The 15,751-nt window shown below is 51.9% G+C and overlaps 1 protein-coding gene across 1 annotated transcript in view; it reads left to right on the top strand.

Annotated features, from left to right (window-relative positions):
- Nucleotides 1-15,751, top strand: part of PLCG2 (phospholipase C gamma 2) — a 150,146-nt gene that overhangs the window by 123,882 nt on the left and 10,513 nt on the right. The window contains exons 25-30 of the mRNA XM_052655699.1: nt 1,873-1,975; nt 3,440-3,649; nt 5,543-5,688; nt 6,221-6,335; nt 7,261-7,428; nt 12,835-12,923. Of these exons, the coding sequence (XP_052511659.1) occupies nt 1,873-1,975; nt 3,440-3,649; nt 5,543-5,688; nt 6,221-6,335; nt 7,261-7,428; nt 12,835-12,923 (831 nt within the window). The remainder of the gene's footprint in view (nt 1-1,872; nt 1,976-3,439; nt 3,650-5,542; nt 5,689-6,220; nt 6,336-7,260; nt 7,429-12,834; nt 12,924-15,751) is intronic.

A 15,751-nucleotide genomic window follows, 5' to 3' on the forward strand; every position in this document is an offset into this window, starting at 1 on the left:
CCCATCCCATGCCAGCCCTTTGAGCCTTATTGCTGCAGCTTGTTCAGTGCCTAGGGGATTCAGGGCATGTGGGAGCGGCTGGAGGAGGCTGGGTGTGCTTAGATGAACTCTGGCAAACTTCACGTTCCAATCTGCTCCGGTGAGGTGGTTGCTGAGCTCAGGTGACAGGCTTGTTTGCTGGTCACTGCTAGGGTTCACGGGGGCCTCGGGACTTTTGTCAGCAGTCCTAGGTGAAGGCATTCTTCCAGAAGAGTTTGGGTGTCCTCCCCCACTTGTTTAAAAAGGGGACGCTCTTGTCCTTGGCCTGGAAAGGTGTCTCCGGGGCAGTCTGTGTGGCACCCTTGTTTCTCACATGTCCAGCGAGGGGAGAGGCCTCCTTCCTGAGTTAGCATAACAGCTGCAGCAGGGAGGGACTCATGTTAGCCCCATCATACAGATGAGGAAACTGAGGCAGAGAGGCTTGATGGCTGGCCCACTCGGGAAAGCCAGCAACTCAGGCCAGCTTTCAGACCCGCCTGCGAGTCCAGTCCCCGCTGGGCAACTGCTGTGACACTCCTGTCACCACCTGTCACCTGGGGACTCGCCACCTGCGGGGAGTCCTGCTTCCCAGGGACCTGTCTCGGGTCAGGGGGCGGGACACGGGTCTGGACACTCATGCTGAAAAGCACCAGCGTGGGACAGTCGGATGAGGGACGGTGCAAGGTCGGGGGAGGCCGTGGGCATTCCGGAAGGTGTGGGGGACGCAGCGTCTGTTTCCTAGTCCCGGATGGAGGTCTCCAGGAAGGCGTCCTGGAAGAGTGAGGCGGGGGGTCCAGAGGAAGAGGGACCCACGGGCCTGCCGAGGAGGGAGGGGGGCGAGGGGCCAGGATGGGCGGCGCTGTGGTTCAGGGGGACCCAGCCTGTGAGCCTGGGGGCGCTGCAGCGAGGTCTCCTCCGGCACCCGGTGGCTGAGGGTGCAGAAGCGCCGGGGCCAGGGTGGTGACACGGGTGAGGCCGCTGCTCAGGCCTCTGGTCTCGGCCTGGGCCTGCGGGGCCTGGGGTCAGCTGCTCACCCTGTCTGTGTGCTGTGGGTTCTTTGGAGAACAGAGAAACAGTCTTCCTCTCGGGGATGGGTGGGCTTAGGTAGTATCCGTCAAGCACTCACTCAGTGTGCGATGCCTGGAGCCAGGCAGCGCCACCCCCTGCCCACCCCCATGCTGAATGTTGCCACCGGTAGGTGATAATCCTCCCAGGGGGTCCATCCCCACCGTGGCCCCCGGGGGGATGAGTCCAAGGTTGGCAGGGCTTGAGAGGGAGGCCTGGTTTGGAGTGGAGCGAGCGGCCTGTCCGCGACTGTGGGGCCCTCCAGGGGCGAATGGCTCCCAAGTCTACGGCGTGTGGTCTGGTCCCCAGAGGGCCCTTTGCACAAAGCTGTGCATGGTTCGGGGGACAGCGAGTGAGCGCAAAGCTGCCATGGCCTACAGAGATCCTGAACTGGGACAACTAGAATTTTGGATGAGCTGTGACAGAGTGATTTCAGTGGGCTGGATAGGGCAGCGGGTGAGAGCAAGAGGGTTAAGGAGAGAGGTGGTGATGAAGAAGAGCCCTCGTCCCTGGTATTCTCGAGAGCCGCGGTTGGAGACTGAGCTCCACGCTGCTTCTGGGTCCGGATGGCGTAGTGGAGAATTTCCCCAGGCAGAGGAAGCGGGGAGCGGGGCGGGGGTCAGGGGAGGGAAAACTCTCCACCACTGCAATTTGCGCGTGCGCGAGGGCCAAGTGGAAAGACGAGGGGGAGAGTCAGAGGAGGAGGGCGCCCGCCAGGTGAGCTGGAAGAATGGGGTTTCCCAGGGGCCAACTTGAGAGCTGGAACTAAAGACGGTTGGCTCCACACAGGAGAACAACATGAAGTACTGGGAGAAGAACCAGTCCATCGCCATTGAGCTCTCAGACCTGGTCGTCTACTGCAAGCCAACCAGCAAGACCAAGGACAACCTCGGTACCGTCTGCCGTCACCCCGCCTCCCCGCCTCGGTGAACACGGGGTTCCTTTCTGAGCCTGGCGCTGTCACGCAGCACGGTGACGGTGGTTCCTGCTCATCCTCCGGATGCCAAGTGGGAACCTTCCCGTCAGAGTGTCCTCAGGGCCAGGATGCTGGTGAAGCAGGCCCTCCTGGTATCTTTAGAAGGAGAAACCCTCTTAAAGGGTGGATTGGTTTTTTTTTTCCTGCCAACGTAACCAATTATTACATACTTGGTGGCAGAAACAATACATGTTTATTCTCTCATAGTCGTGGACTGAAGTCAGTATCACGGAGCTGAAATCAGGGTGTCAGCAGGGCCCCGCTCCCTCCAGAGGAGGGTCTGGACCTGGCCTCCGGCAGCTTCTGGTGGCCGCTGGCATTCCTTGGCTTTTGGCCATGTCACTCCAGTCCCCACCTTTGTGGTCACGTTGCCTTCTCTTTGTAGTCCCATCTCCCTCAGCCTCGCAAGTACAAAGACTGTGTGGTTTCATTTAGGGCCAGGTAATCTCCCCACTTCAAGCCTGCCATCTGCCAAGTCCCTTTGAAAGAACATTGTCTCAGGTTCCAGAGGTCAGGACCTGGGTTGTCTTTGGAGGCCTGCTGCAGGAGAATTCAAAAGTGGATCTTTGACCACATTCTCCAAAGCAGCAGGTTCTTTGCGCTTACAATGGTCCTAGTCATATTTTCTTTCCCCTTGCAAGCAACTCCTGTGGTTGCTTTAATTCCAGGGCAGGGAGAGAGGCAGTCCTAAACCCCGGAGTTAATGGTCGCCCGGAGGCTGGTCCCTGGGCACCTCTCGACGTCCAGGGCAAGAGGCTGGAGCTCTTAACCGGAGTCGGCCAGGCCCGGCGTGTTTAGGAGCTGTCCTACCTAAAGCAGAGCTTTATCCAAACAGTTCAAGAATTGTTTGCGTTTCCTCAACGCTGCTTCCCATTCTTTGTCCCTCCACAGGACCCCATCTCCTCTCTCTATCCCTGCTTCCTGTGGGTGGGCGGTTCTCCTTCCATCAAGATGCTGGGTTCACTCATCTCACGTCTGTGACACCTTCGCTGAGGAAGCCAGGGCCCTGTCTGCGTCTTCCACTCCTCAGACCTCCTCCCTGCTGATCCCTTCCTGCACCACACCTTTCTATAACTGTATCCTGTATTGCTTTGGTGGTTTCCTGCACAAGGCTGCTGGTAGTTTTAAACAAAAAAAGCAGATTACATTAATCCTAGACTAAGAAGCAGTGGGAACCCTGGGCTGCCTTTTCATCTCTGAGACTTCCCCAGAGGGCAAGAGCCCACTGCAGAACCAGTTACGATGGGATCGTCACAAGCATTTGGACATCTTCTCCGAGAGAGGTTCCGGGTTGTGTTTGATGACCTGCACATCCTGCCAGTGGTGTTAAGAAAAACTCACAAGATACAGGATAAACGTCGACTCCCTCTCTTTGTGCAGAAAACCCTGACTTCCGAGAAATCCGCTCCTTCGTGGAGACGAAGGCTGACAGTATCGTCAGACAGAAGCCCAGCGATCTCCTGAAATACAATCAAAAGGGCCTGACCCGTGTGTACCCCAAAGGACAGCGGGTGGACTCGTCCAACTACGACCCCTTCCGCCTCTGGCTGTGCGGCTCCCAGATGGTGGCGCTCAATTTCCAGACTCCAGGTAAAGGGGGCCTACTGTGGCCAGTAAATCTATGCCGGGGCATCATTCCAGGCACATTCTTCTGGGGCCATCAGTGCGATGTGGTGGCCGGAGCACGTAGTTTTTCTTAGGAGCCGTCAGAGTTCAGCCAGCATGCTAGCGTGAGGTCCCATCCCTTGAATGGAGTGGTGGAGGGACCACTGGGCACGCCAGACCTTTGCGTTTGGCAGGCTTCTCGATGTAAATGACAGACATGGTCAGTCTGGTTTCAGGGAGAAAAGGAAATGCATTTGCTCACGTAATTGAGAAGTCTAGGAGGGGAGCTTCAGGCACAGCTGGACCCAGGTGTCCAGTGGCTATGTCCTGGCCCCGATCCTCTTTGGGGCCCTCCCTCTCTGGAGGCTTTCTGCTCGGGCTCTCTTCTGGAGATAATCCTCTGCTGGAAAGAGCCGGCATGCCGAATTTCTTCATGCAAAGGGCAGCGTTAACTATAGTGTGCGGCACAGAGGCGCTGCATGGTTCTTTCAGTCTCTTTGGAGGCCTGCTCATCAGTACTGCCTCCTTTGTGCCTGCGTCAGACTCCACTGAGTGGAGCCCTCATGTCCTCAACTGGCGCCCTGCTGCGGCGGCCCGAGGTGACTTCCCTTCATTGCTGTTGCAGATGGCACTGCCCCCCGTAACCTTGTGTGAACCTCCCTTCACACGTGGGAGCACCTGTGGTGCAGGGCGGATCCAACCAACTTGGCCCCAAGCGAAACCACTGCACGCCTGTATCCAGGAGTGTCCGGGCCAAGACACTCTGCCAGACTGCCTCCATGGAGGCTGTGCGTGGGAATGCAAACGGGTGAAACTCTTTCTGGCTTCACTTCACCAACTTAGTTTCGGCAGGCGCCTCAGTCTTTGATAGTGAAAACTGGTGTCACACTGCAGTCAGAGCTTCCCTTATTGATAACTTCTCTGAGTAACAGAGAAGTTAACCAGGTTTTCATATCCTTAAGAAACATAGACGTTTTCTTTTCTGCAGATTATATTTATGCTTCTTATTTTTCTAAGGGGGTGTAAGTATTCACAGCAAACAGATATCAGATTTCTTAACAGGTTAAAGTTACCTATCAGTGGAGTGAAACAGATTTTTCTAAAGCGTGTCAGATTCTATGGAAATTTTGTCCTGGGTAAAAATGTTTAGCTTTGAGTACATTCTGGACTTTGTATCATACTCGGAAAGTTGTCCCCAGTGTGAGTTTTTTTTTTTTTTAATCTGATTTTCTTCCAATAACTTGAGTTTTTAATGAATTTTTAAATCCATAGTTTTAAGTCAGATACCTATTTTCACAGCCACCTCACATTATTTTCATCTTCCATTGGGGTATAGTTGCTTTGCAATGTTGTGCTAGTTTCTGCTGTATGGTGAAGTGAGTCAGCTCTGTGTACACCCATCCCTCCCTCTTGGGCCGCCCAGCCCAGCCCTCCCGGTCAGCACAGAGCTCCCCGGGCTCCCTGGCAGCTTCCCGCTAGCTGTCTGTCTTGTAGATGGCAGGAGCGGGCGTCAGCCCTGGCCTCCCAGTGTCCACGTGTCCCTTCCTTGCATCTGTGTCTCTGTTCCTGGCCTAGGGCCATCAGGGCCATTTTTCTAGATTCTGCACATACGCATCACTGTCTGATGCCCATTTTTCTCTTTCGGACTTCCTCCACCCTGGATGATAGACTCTGGGTCCATCTGCCTCGTGACGGGTGGCCCAGTTTTGCTGTTTTATGGCTGAGCAGTGTTCCGTGGCATGCGTGTGTCACAACTTCCTCACCCATTCATCTGCCGGCATGCCTCATGGCACTTCTGGAAGGAGGCCTAAGCCCTCCCCTACCCAGCCCCCGGGCGCCCTTCTGGCCCCCTCTCAGCAGCAGCTCTCTCCTCCCCAGATAAGTACATGCAGATGAACCACGCGCTCTTCTCCCTCAACGGGCGGACGGGCTACGTCCTGCAGCCCGAGAGCATGAGGGCAGAGAAGTACGACCCCATGCCGCCCGAGTCCCAGAGGAAGATCCTGATGACCCTGACGGTCAAGGTAAGGCCCCGCCCTCTGCCTGGGCTCCGCACCCAGATGCAGCTGAGGGTCTTCACTGCGGTGCCCGCCAGGGCCGTTGCAGGGCAGCGAGGCGGGAGGGCATCTCCCCAGGTCCATCGTGGTCACCTCCCCTTGTTGGTGGGGCGAGTTACAGATCCCTCTCTTGCTGGGCTCAGCAGGGTCAGCATCTGGTCAGAGAGAGAGAAATAAAACAGGTGCGACACGGCTCTCTGCTCTTTACTGAGGAGGGGGCTTATCCTTGCAGTGGCCACTTTGAGGGGTGGAAGCTTTTTAAAACTGAACCGACTTTTAGACATTGCTTTGTCTCTTTGTTAAGAGTGTCTGTCTTCTCCTGTTTGGAAACTATTTCCCTCGTCCACAACGGGGAAGCGGTGGGGGTGTCCGCTACCGGAGGGTGCAGCACCTCACCAGTGACGAGGAGACGAGAGTCCACCCATGTAGACCTCTCCAGCTCTGCCCAGGGTGGAGTGCGGGCGGGCGGGATTCTAACACGTGGCTCTTGGGGTCCTAGGTACTGGGGGCCCGTCATCTCCCCAAACCCGGACGAAGCATCGCGTGCCCCTTTGTGGAGGTGGAGATATGCGGAGCGGAGTATGACAACAACAAGTTCAAGACGACAGTTGTGAGTAAGTTGCCCGGGTCCTTTCCTCACTGAGACTTCAGGCGAGCTGAGCCGCACGTTGGAGACGCTGGTCAGCGGGGCTTCACTAACGCGCCGGTGGCCAGGTCTTTCCCTTCGTTCCCCTTGCCCTCTGCGGGCAGCTCGGAGGGGCAACGGAGGGCCGCAGGACCTGAGAGCTAGACCCACCGCGGTGTTTCTCAGCCCGTCACCCACGTCAGGAGGCCTGGGTGAGGCCGCGGCTCCCTGTGCCCGTCACTCCGGGGTGTCCCCTCTGTGTATCAGCCCCCACCTAAGTCCAGGGCTCAGAGAGGATGCGGCTGACTCACCCCCAAGGCTGCAGCCAAACTTGGGTGATCTGACCCCACAGCGGGCGGGGAGGCCCAGAGAAATGGCTTGTTCTGCCGTTTGAAGCCTGGGAAGAACCGAACTGGGGGCCTTTCTAGGCTTGGGATCACTGGCTCCTGGTAAAAGGCAGCCGGATAACAGCTCACAGACTGGCCGGTGAAGCTGGCCCTGTGGAGGGTGAAGGTTGCCTCTTTTCCCTGTTCCCTGAGGCTGGCTCTCCCCAGTGACTCCAGAACCCACCACCTGTTCAGAGCCTGGCCCACCTCCCCCATCAGACGAGTGATGTGGCCCCCAGCTCCTCTTTTCTTTCTTACAAACCTGTTGTTGCTCTGTGGTCCACCTCCCATCCCTCCCACGTCCCAGGGAGTTGAGATGGGAGAGTCTAAGGAGAAGTGGTCCCATCTTCTCTGCTTACTGAGGGCCAGGTCTGCGATGCCACTGAGAAAAAAAAAAGGATCAGATCTTGGCCTAGATGTGTATTTACATGGCTGCTAAGGAGATCCACAGCTGATGGGTGTAGAGATGGTGAGCTGAGACAGAGCAGGACAAATGGGGCCCCTGAAAGAGCCTGGATCTTCTTCCAGATGACAACGGCCTCAGCCCTGTTTGGGCCCCAACGCAGGAGAAGGTGACGTTTGAGATTTATGACCCCAGCCTTGCGTTTCTGCGCTTTGTGGTTTATGAGGAAGATATGTTCAGCGATCCCAACTTTCTGGCGCATGCCACGTACCCCATTAAAGGCATAAAGTCAGGTAAGGCCTGTTTTAATTACAGCGTTCAGTTTTTCTCGGCATTGTCTTTTGGTTTGCGTTGCCAGCTTTTGGAAAGAATGATGCCTTTGTCTTGGTTTGTATTCACTCATGGGTAGGCTGAGTAGTGGGTCCTCGTGGGAGTCCTGTGAGTGGGACAGAGACAGGGGAGAGAGGCAGGATGGGGTGCTGGGCGGCTCCGGGGGCTCCTGCATCCAACATCGGATTACTAGCTGACAGTCCACTTGGCACCATAATTGGATTTTGTTTTGGAAGCTTAGACTCTGTTGGCCTCTCCTCAGGCAGGCTCAGGCTGGTTAGGTGCTTGGAGGGGAGGACGAGGCCCAGAGCCACAGTCTTAGGTCCCTCCTCCCCGCCTCGTCCTGGGCAAGTCATCTGGGCTGTCAGAGTTTCACCTTCCTCTTCTCCGAGGTGGGCTGATTCACTTCTGATTGTCTCCCATGCTGAGCAAAGCACAACCCCCTGCATGCCTGAAGAAGGGCCCTGTATTTCTGAGAAAAACAGCCACAGATCCTTCTGGATTCTTTATGAGGTCCCTGGTCCCTGTTTTTCAAGGATCATTTTTTTGAGAGAAAAAGACCACTCTCCTTTTAGTAATTTGTATACACTTCATGGGAAATAGATGGGGAAACTGTGGAAACAGTGTCAGAGTTTATTTTTTGGGGCTCCAAAATCACTGCAGATGGTGACTGCAGCCATGAAATTAAAAGACGCTTACTCCTTGGAAGAAAAGTTATGACCAACCTAGATAGCATATTCAAAAGCAGAGACATTACTTTGCCAGCAAAGGTCCGTCTATTCAGGCTATGGTTTTTCCTGTGGTCATGTATGGATGTGAGAGTTGGACTCTGAAGAAGGCTGAGTGCCGAAGAATCGATGCTTTTGAATTGTGGTGTTGGAGAAGACTCTTGAGAGTCCCTTGGATGGCAAGGAGATCCAACCAGTCCATTCTGAAGGAGATCAGCCCTGGGATTTCTTTGGAAGGAATGATACTAAAGCTGAAACTCCAGTACTGTGGCCACCTCATGTGAAGAGTTGACTCATTGGAAAAGACTCTGATGCTGGGAGGGACTGGGGGCAGGAGGAGAAGGGGCTGACAGAGGATGAGATGGCTGGATGGCATCACTGACTCGATGGACGTGAGTCTGAGTGAACTCTGGGAGTTGGTGATGGACCGGGAGGCCTGGCGTGCTGCGCTTCATGGGGTCACAAAGAGTCGGGCACGACTGAGCGACTCAACTGAACTGAACTGATACACAGATAGTCTTTTCTCTTGATGTTGCTTGAAAACCTGGGGTCTTTTTTTTTTTAAAATTCTTTTCAACTTGGAAACATATCAGATACTCCCTAAGTTTCTGCACCTTTCTTTGTATCCGCCTTTGATCATTTCTACAACTCGGTGAGTGTGTGTGAGGTGGGGGAGTCCAGGCTCCTGGGCTGGTCCCGCGGTGCTCTTGTTCAGCCCCTGTGGGGTGGAGCCAGGAAGCTGCACGTGGAGCCAGCTGCTCAGCCGGCACTCGGAGAAGACCGGACAAGGCCTCGGCTGCCCCTCTGAGGACACGCACTCCCCCGTGAGAAACACTTGCCTGGTTGGAAACGCCACACTGTTCCCCTAATTCGGGAAGAGCAGTGCACTCTCGTTTGTAAGTCTGAGAGGCCTGATGTTTGCCAATCCTCTGGGTTAACTTGCCCCCCTTCCCAGCAAATGACGTGAAACCCAGCTAGTCAGCCGCAGGACTTCTTCACTCTGCAGTTCACCTCCTTCACATCAGCCAAGTCAGTCAGGCTTACAACGGATTTCTTTTTTTCCCCATAAACAATAATGTATATATTTGCAACAAATAATGTGGCGACAATGTTCGTAAATCAAAAATTATAAGAGTATCAGGGTAAATAGACAAGAACCTTGTAAGGGGCACTCCCTGGTGGCCCAGTGGTGAGGATTCCATGCTTCCACTGCAGGGGGCATGGGTTTGATCCCTGTTCAGGGAACTAAGATCACACGTGCAATGCAGAGCTGCCAAACAAACAAACACAAAATCTACATTGTAGGGGTTTCCAGTTCATGTCCGACTCTTTGCAACCCCAGGGACTGCAGCACACCAGGCCTCCCTGTCCATCACCAGCTCCTGTGGTTTACTCAAACTCGTGTCCATTGAGTCGGTGATGCCATCCAACCATCTCATCCTCTGTCATCCTCTTCTCCTCCTGCCTTCAATCTTTCCCAGCATCAGGGTCTTTTCAAATGAGTCACTTCTTTGCATCAGGTGGTGATGGATTTCTTTGTGGTAGCTGTGCCCTCCCCTTCTGGACACAGCAACCCCCAGACGCATCCCGCACGGTGCAGGGGCTCTGCCGTGTCCCCCTCCAGACGGGGTCCTGACGGAGCCCTGGAGCCCCTCCAGGACTTAGAGAGAGCTGCCGCCTTAACTGTGTGGACTTCTCTCCAAAACGCTGTGACTGAGCTTGGGGGCATTCAGAACACAAAGAACATCTCAAGGATGATACAGAATGTGACCGGCTGTGAGATGCTCCCAGGAAGACCTTCTCTCTCCCTCCTGCCTGGGACATCCATATTCATGGAGGGCATGCCACAGAATAACAATACCTTTGTGCATAAGGCTTCAGGGGCCTTCTGAACTCGAAAATAAACCCTGCCTGTTGTTACCAGGGATGCACTTAAGCCTTTAAGCCAGCTGGAGCTCAGCAAAGAGGGAAAACAGCATTTATTGTGCTCGGTGCCTCAAAACTCTATCTCTTTTAATCCTCGCAGCAGTCCTGTGAAAGGAGTTTTATCATTTCCGCTTTTTAAATATAAGCACTCTGGGGCCGAGAGATGTTAATTAACCAGCTCAGGGGTCACACACCTGACCGACCAGAGCCTGGGATTCAGACCCGGGAATGTCTTGACTTCAAACCCCATGTTATTCTTACTCTGCCTGCCACCCTCGGGCCGCCGCGACGCCTGACCAGCCACACTGACGCTGCTTCAAGCGGTGTCTCCGTTTCCCTTTCCACTTGGGTCTTGCTTGTGTCAATCAGAAGAACAGTGGCATCAGTTTCTAGTGAAACTGGCCAGCACCCTTCAGCCCCGTCCACTTGAAGGGCTGCAGGTAACGCGACTTGGGCGGTGGCAGGATGTCTGTGGACCTGGAGTTGTCCCTCCGAGGGAGGGGGCAGAGCTGACTGCCCCAAACTGGGAGGCCCGCACTGGGCACTGGGCGGGCCCGCTCTGCTCTGCGTGCGTGGGCAGGGCACTCGGCCCTGCCGTGCGTTCTGGCAGTCGATCAACACCTACACCAACAGCTTCCACAGAGACCAGCTCCATAGAGGTGCGGAACCTCGGCCCTGTCCCAGGCCTCTGGAGTCAGCATCTGCATCTTAACAAGACCCAGAGGTGATGCACATCTTAGTATAATTCCCAACACGTATAAGGGGGAAAACAGTTCAGAAAACTTCTCTACAGTGGAATTCAAGGAGAGCAGGGTCCCCCAGAATCCTTCAACGAGAAGGGTGTGACCTGAGAGTTTTGTGCCCACTCAAGTGTAAAATCAAAGGATGGATATGTTCAAACAGGCACAGTCCAGGGATTATATGTTCCCATGAGCTTGTACTGAAGATCTCAAAAGACAATTTTAGCCAGCCAGAATATCTAATGGAAAAAGGTCAGTTCAGTAAGGAGGTGGTGAGCGTTGGACATTGAAAAAAAATCATTGTGTATAAGTTTTACGTCACAAAAAGGACACTGAACAAATACGGAATTCTTGTTCATGAGATTCATGCTGACAAAGAACTGTGTAGATGTCTTCATCTTTCTTTGAAATAGGAAGTAAATATCACCCGATAGAGTAGTGGTTGGATAAGCAAAAGTGAAAGGTTAATGTAAGATTTAGGTCGTGGGTGTTCAAGCGTTCCTTATTGTATTTTTTTGGCTTTTGCTGAATATCAGGAAAACTAAGCCTCTCTGTGGGAGAATTATGGTTACAAAATGGAATGCTAATATTACATACTACGTCAACATAGAAATAATAGTACAGTTTATCCAATTGGGGAAGGGAAAGGGAGAGATGCTATCAAGTTATGTAAGCATGCCAGTGTCTTCAACATAAGTGGCACGCAGAGAGAGTCAATAGATACTATTTAAAGATGATAAATCAACTAACAGACTAAAAGATTCTCTAAGAGATAGAAAGATAATCACCAAATAAGCCAAAACCTGACTGGCAGAAGGCACTTTGTGCGTCGCTTGTCCCAGAAAATCAGTAGATACAAGGCAAATATAAAGCTCTCAAGGCACAAATCTCTACTTACTAATAAGCCACAGGGATGTACTGTGTAACAGCATAAGGAATGTGGTAATACTGTCCTTACTTCGGGACAGATGGTTACTGGAGTTACTGCGATAATCATTTCATAGTACATGCAGATGTCAAATCACTATGCAGTACGCTTGAAACTAATATCATATTGTACGTCAACTATGTTTCCATTTAAGAGAAAGCTTTCAAGTCAAGCTAGGGCTACATAGTGAATCCCTAAGATAGAGTGTTCAGTGGAACCTGTAAGATTCAGAATGGCTGGTTAGGGTACTATTCTCTGTGATTTTAAGGGAAACACACACTGCATAGATGATTTTGGAAAGCCGTTAACAATGGTTCCTCCTGTAATAAGAGGTATGAGTGGGTGGGAATGAGACGTTAATTTCTGCTGTCTATTCAGTTCTACTATATCAAAACAAGCCAAACAACCAACCTTTAAGATGTGTTGCCTTAAACATTACTCACTGCGGAGGGGTGTGGGGAATGCAGCCCCATCTTAACCCTCTCCCTCAATAAAAAGAAACATTTAAATGACCGGCAGACACAGGTCCTCACTACAAATAGGGAATGGCTTTTAGGGGAGGATGATCAACAGGGCAAACTGCCAAGGGATGGAAAGATTTCCTCCCACTGGAAATCTTTAAAAACACTCGCTCGTCCCAAGCCTTGTACATGGCTGAGTGAAGAAGATGGACGTGGGGATTCATTACTCCTTTGTGTCTTTTGGGCTCAAGAATATTTAAGGGACTGAAACCACAGCTGTAGAGGGTCTGAATTCAGTGTGCAGTGCTCTGTGGGCTTTGATTCTTCCGAGTCATCTGCATTTCTAGGGGGCAGGCATTTTTAACTTCATTTCTCCAGCTGGACCTGGCAGTCAAGGCTGTGTTCTGCAACCCTGCTCCCCAACCATCAGGTGGGGGGTGGGGGGAACCTCTGGCTTCCAGAAAGGAAGTCAGCCCCGCAGCACGGGGCCCTGACCTCTCTGCTCCATGCACTGGGCACGTGATCCCTGGGTACTGCAGGAAGAGCAGAGATCTGATGTGAACTGGTTTGTTTTTTCGGCCTGCAGGATTTAGATCTGTGCCTCTGAAGAACGGCTACAGTGAAGACATTGAGCTGGCGTCCCTCCTGGTTTTCTGTGAGATGCGGCCAGTCCTGGTGAGTGGAGAAACACCAGTGGGGGCTCGCAGAGCCACGTCTGCGGCGGGGGTGAGGTGGGGACAACCACTGAGTGTGGCTGAAGGACTTTGAACACATGTGAGAATTACCTAGCCAAATGCGCCACGCCGTAAAAGGAGGATTCCTTTAGCTACAGATTTCCTCCGAGGTCCTCGGGTTTTCCTTCCAGCAGCCTGTCTTCTTGCAGGATGCCGGACGGGTTTGTGAATAGGGTTGTGTCGTTGGAAAGAGGAAAGCTCTTTGGAAGTTCCGTGCTTTCATTTCAGCCGGAGCTGGGCAAGACGATGCTCTTCTGGGTAAACTTGCCCTTCTGGTGTGTTTTCCTCCACCTGGTACTCTGGTAGTTCCTTCTGCAAGCGTCCCATTGAGTCTTTTTATGGCTTGTCCTGAGGAAGGAAATTCACAGACGTCAACTTCCCATAGGGAGCGGCACTCCTCTTGTGGTTCTTTCTGCTCTTGGTGGAGCCTGCCTTCTTGGTTCTTTTGGTTTGTCGAGGCCTTGAAGATGCACAGTCTATGCTGATGAGCCAGTTTGGGTTGGCTTGGTGGAAAGGCCTTGGCCAATTTGAACTATGAAAGAGGATGAGATAAGGTTGGTCGGACAAAAGGTTACGAACGCAACACCGAGAGGTGGGTAGTTCAGGTTTTGAGTTTGATTATGGTGTGTGTTGTCATTCTGGGGGCTTCCCTGGTAGCTCAGCGGTAAAGAACCCGCCTGCAGTGCAGGAGATGTGGGTTCGATCCTTGGGTCGGGAAGATCCCCTGGAGGAGGGCATGGCACCCCACTCCAGTACTCTTGCCTGGAGAGTCTCATGGCGAGAGGAGCCTGGTGGGCTACAGTCCCTGGGGTCACAGAGAGCGGACACGCCTGAGTGACTGAGCACGTACACGCGTGCCAGGTGATTCTGGAGCCTCAGAATTTTCCCGACGGCCACTCCTATAGAATGAAACCCACAAGGGCCCACGTGTGGCCACCACAGTCTCCCAGGATCCTTCCATCCCCTTCCCACAAACCTCAGCATGGGCCAGGTGAGTCCGCGGTCACCCCAGTTCTCCTGGGATAAGCCTGGTCAGTGCTGCATGCCTCATTTTATCACACTTTCATTTTTTGTTTTTAAACAAATTGCAGGGTTGTGACAAGTCTGTTGGCACCATTTTTCCAACAGCATTTGCTCTCTGTGTCTGGGTCACATTTTGATAATTCTCTTATTTCATATTTTTCCTTTACTATTATATTTGTTATGGTGATCAGTGATCTTGGCTGTTAACTACTGATGCTATGTCTTGTTCAGATGATGGTTAGCATTTTTTTTTTAGCAGTATAGTCTTTTCAGTGAAGGTAAGTATATATTTTTTAAAGACATAATTAATAGGCTATATAGTATGGTGGGAAGGTGACTCTTCTATGTACCAGGAAACCAGAAAATTTGTGTGACTCGCTTTATTTCGGCGGTCTCCCAGGTGTGCCTGGCGAGCTGAGCACATCCAGTGGGGAGGGAGATGGCAGGGACGGGGTGCCTGTGAACAGCCAGAGCCGTCACCCACATGGCAAAACCTCAGAGAGAATGCCAGGCTTTCTGCATACCTGTTTGCCTTCTGTTCAGTTTTTACAACCTTGAGAATTTTTCACTTCAAAGCATTTTAGAAGTATCAAGACGGAAGAGGATGACAAATACAAAGCACAGTAGGTAAGGGCCAGAGAACCTCAGTGACAGTGTGTTGGTATAAAATAAGCTCATGATGATGAAATTGTCTGAAAAGGATAAAGGGATGGATAATGGAAGGTTTTCTGTTTTGAAACAAATTTTAAGTGTTAGTGTTTTAGACTCTGTCAAAGCACTGTTTATATGAAAATTATAGTTTTCACTTGAGCCTTAAACTATGGATCAAAAAAAAAAAAAATCACCTTTCATGATTCTGAGTGGTAGAAGTGCTTGGACAGGAAAGTTTTCAAGTCCTCCCTTTCCTGGTGGTCCTTGTTGAGCATTTGTGTGCACCCTGCTTTGCAAAGCTGTCATAAACAATCTGGAAGCATTGTAAAGAATTTAAATGATAGGCATCGCTGGCAGCAGGTAAAATTAGTATATTTAAAAGAAAATGTGTGTATTCAGGTTTGACCCTTGGTGAGGGAAGCTTCTGTTGGGGAGGTCCCTGAGAAGGGAGCAGCAGGGAGAAGGGGCATTGCGTGGGGTTCCCAGGGAAAAGCTGTCTGAGAAGGTGCGGGTTTCATTGCTGCTGCGGGTTCCCGAGCTTTTAACTCCATATGTCACCTGGTTGTAAGGCACTCACAGGCACCATTGGGTATCTCTGCCCACACTGTGACGGGGGGTGTGTTTGGGAGATCAGGGTGTTCTGGGTGCCCAAGGTCTAAAAAGCTTTGTCTGAGCAAATGATTGATCCAGCAGAGCTGAGATGGAGTTTACTCATGAAACATTGGCTGAGGTAAAGAGTTTAAAGCCCCAGAAAACTGTCAGTGAGCACATTGAGCCCTTTCTGAAGAAGCCATTTAAATGTCACAATCACGTATCAGTTCTGTTACTCTGTTAGCTGTATGCATGGTTTACAAAAAGTATTTCTAACACCATTTTATTACCTCTGATGTTTAATTTGACAAGTAGGGAAAGGAAGAAAGGGGGATGTTGGGAAAGCCGCAAACCACCTGCACATCAGTACTGTTGGCATTCTGGTGTCCTTCCTTTGCCTGGCCATTTTTTTGCACATGATATTTTCATAGTTGGATTCATATAATATGTATGAATATGTGCCCTTCTTCCACTTCACAAATGATGCTAATAAATTTTCCATGT

Source organism: Budorcas taxicolor, chromosome 18 (assembly GCF_023091745.1).
Source record: "Budorcas taxicolor isolate Tak-1 chromosome 18, Takin1.1, whole genome shotgun sequence".
In the NCBI taxonomy this organism is placed as follows: Eukaryota; Metazoa; Chordata; class Mammalia; order Artiodactyla; family Bovidae; genus Budorcas; species Budorcas taxicolor.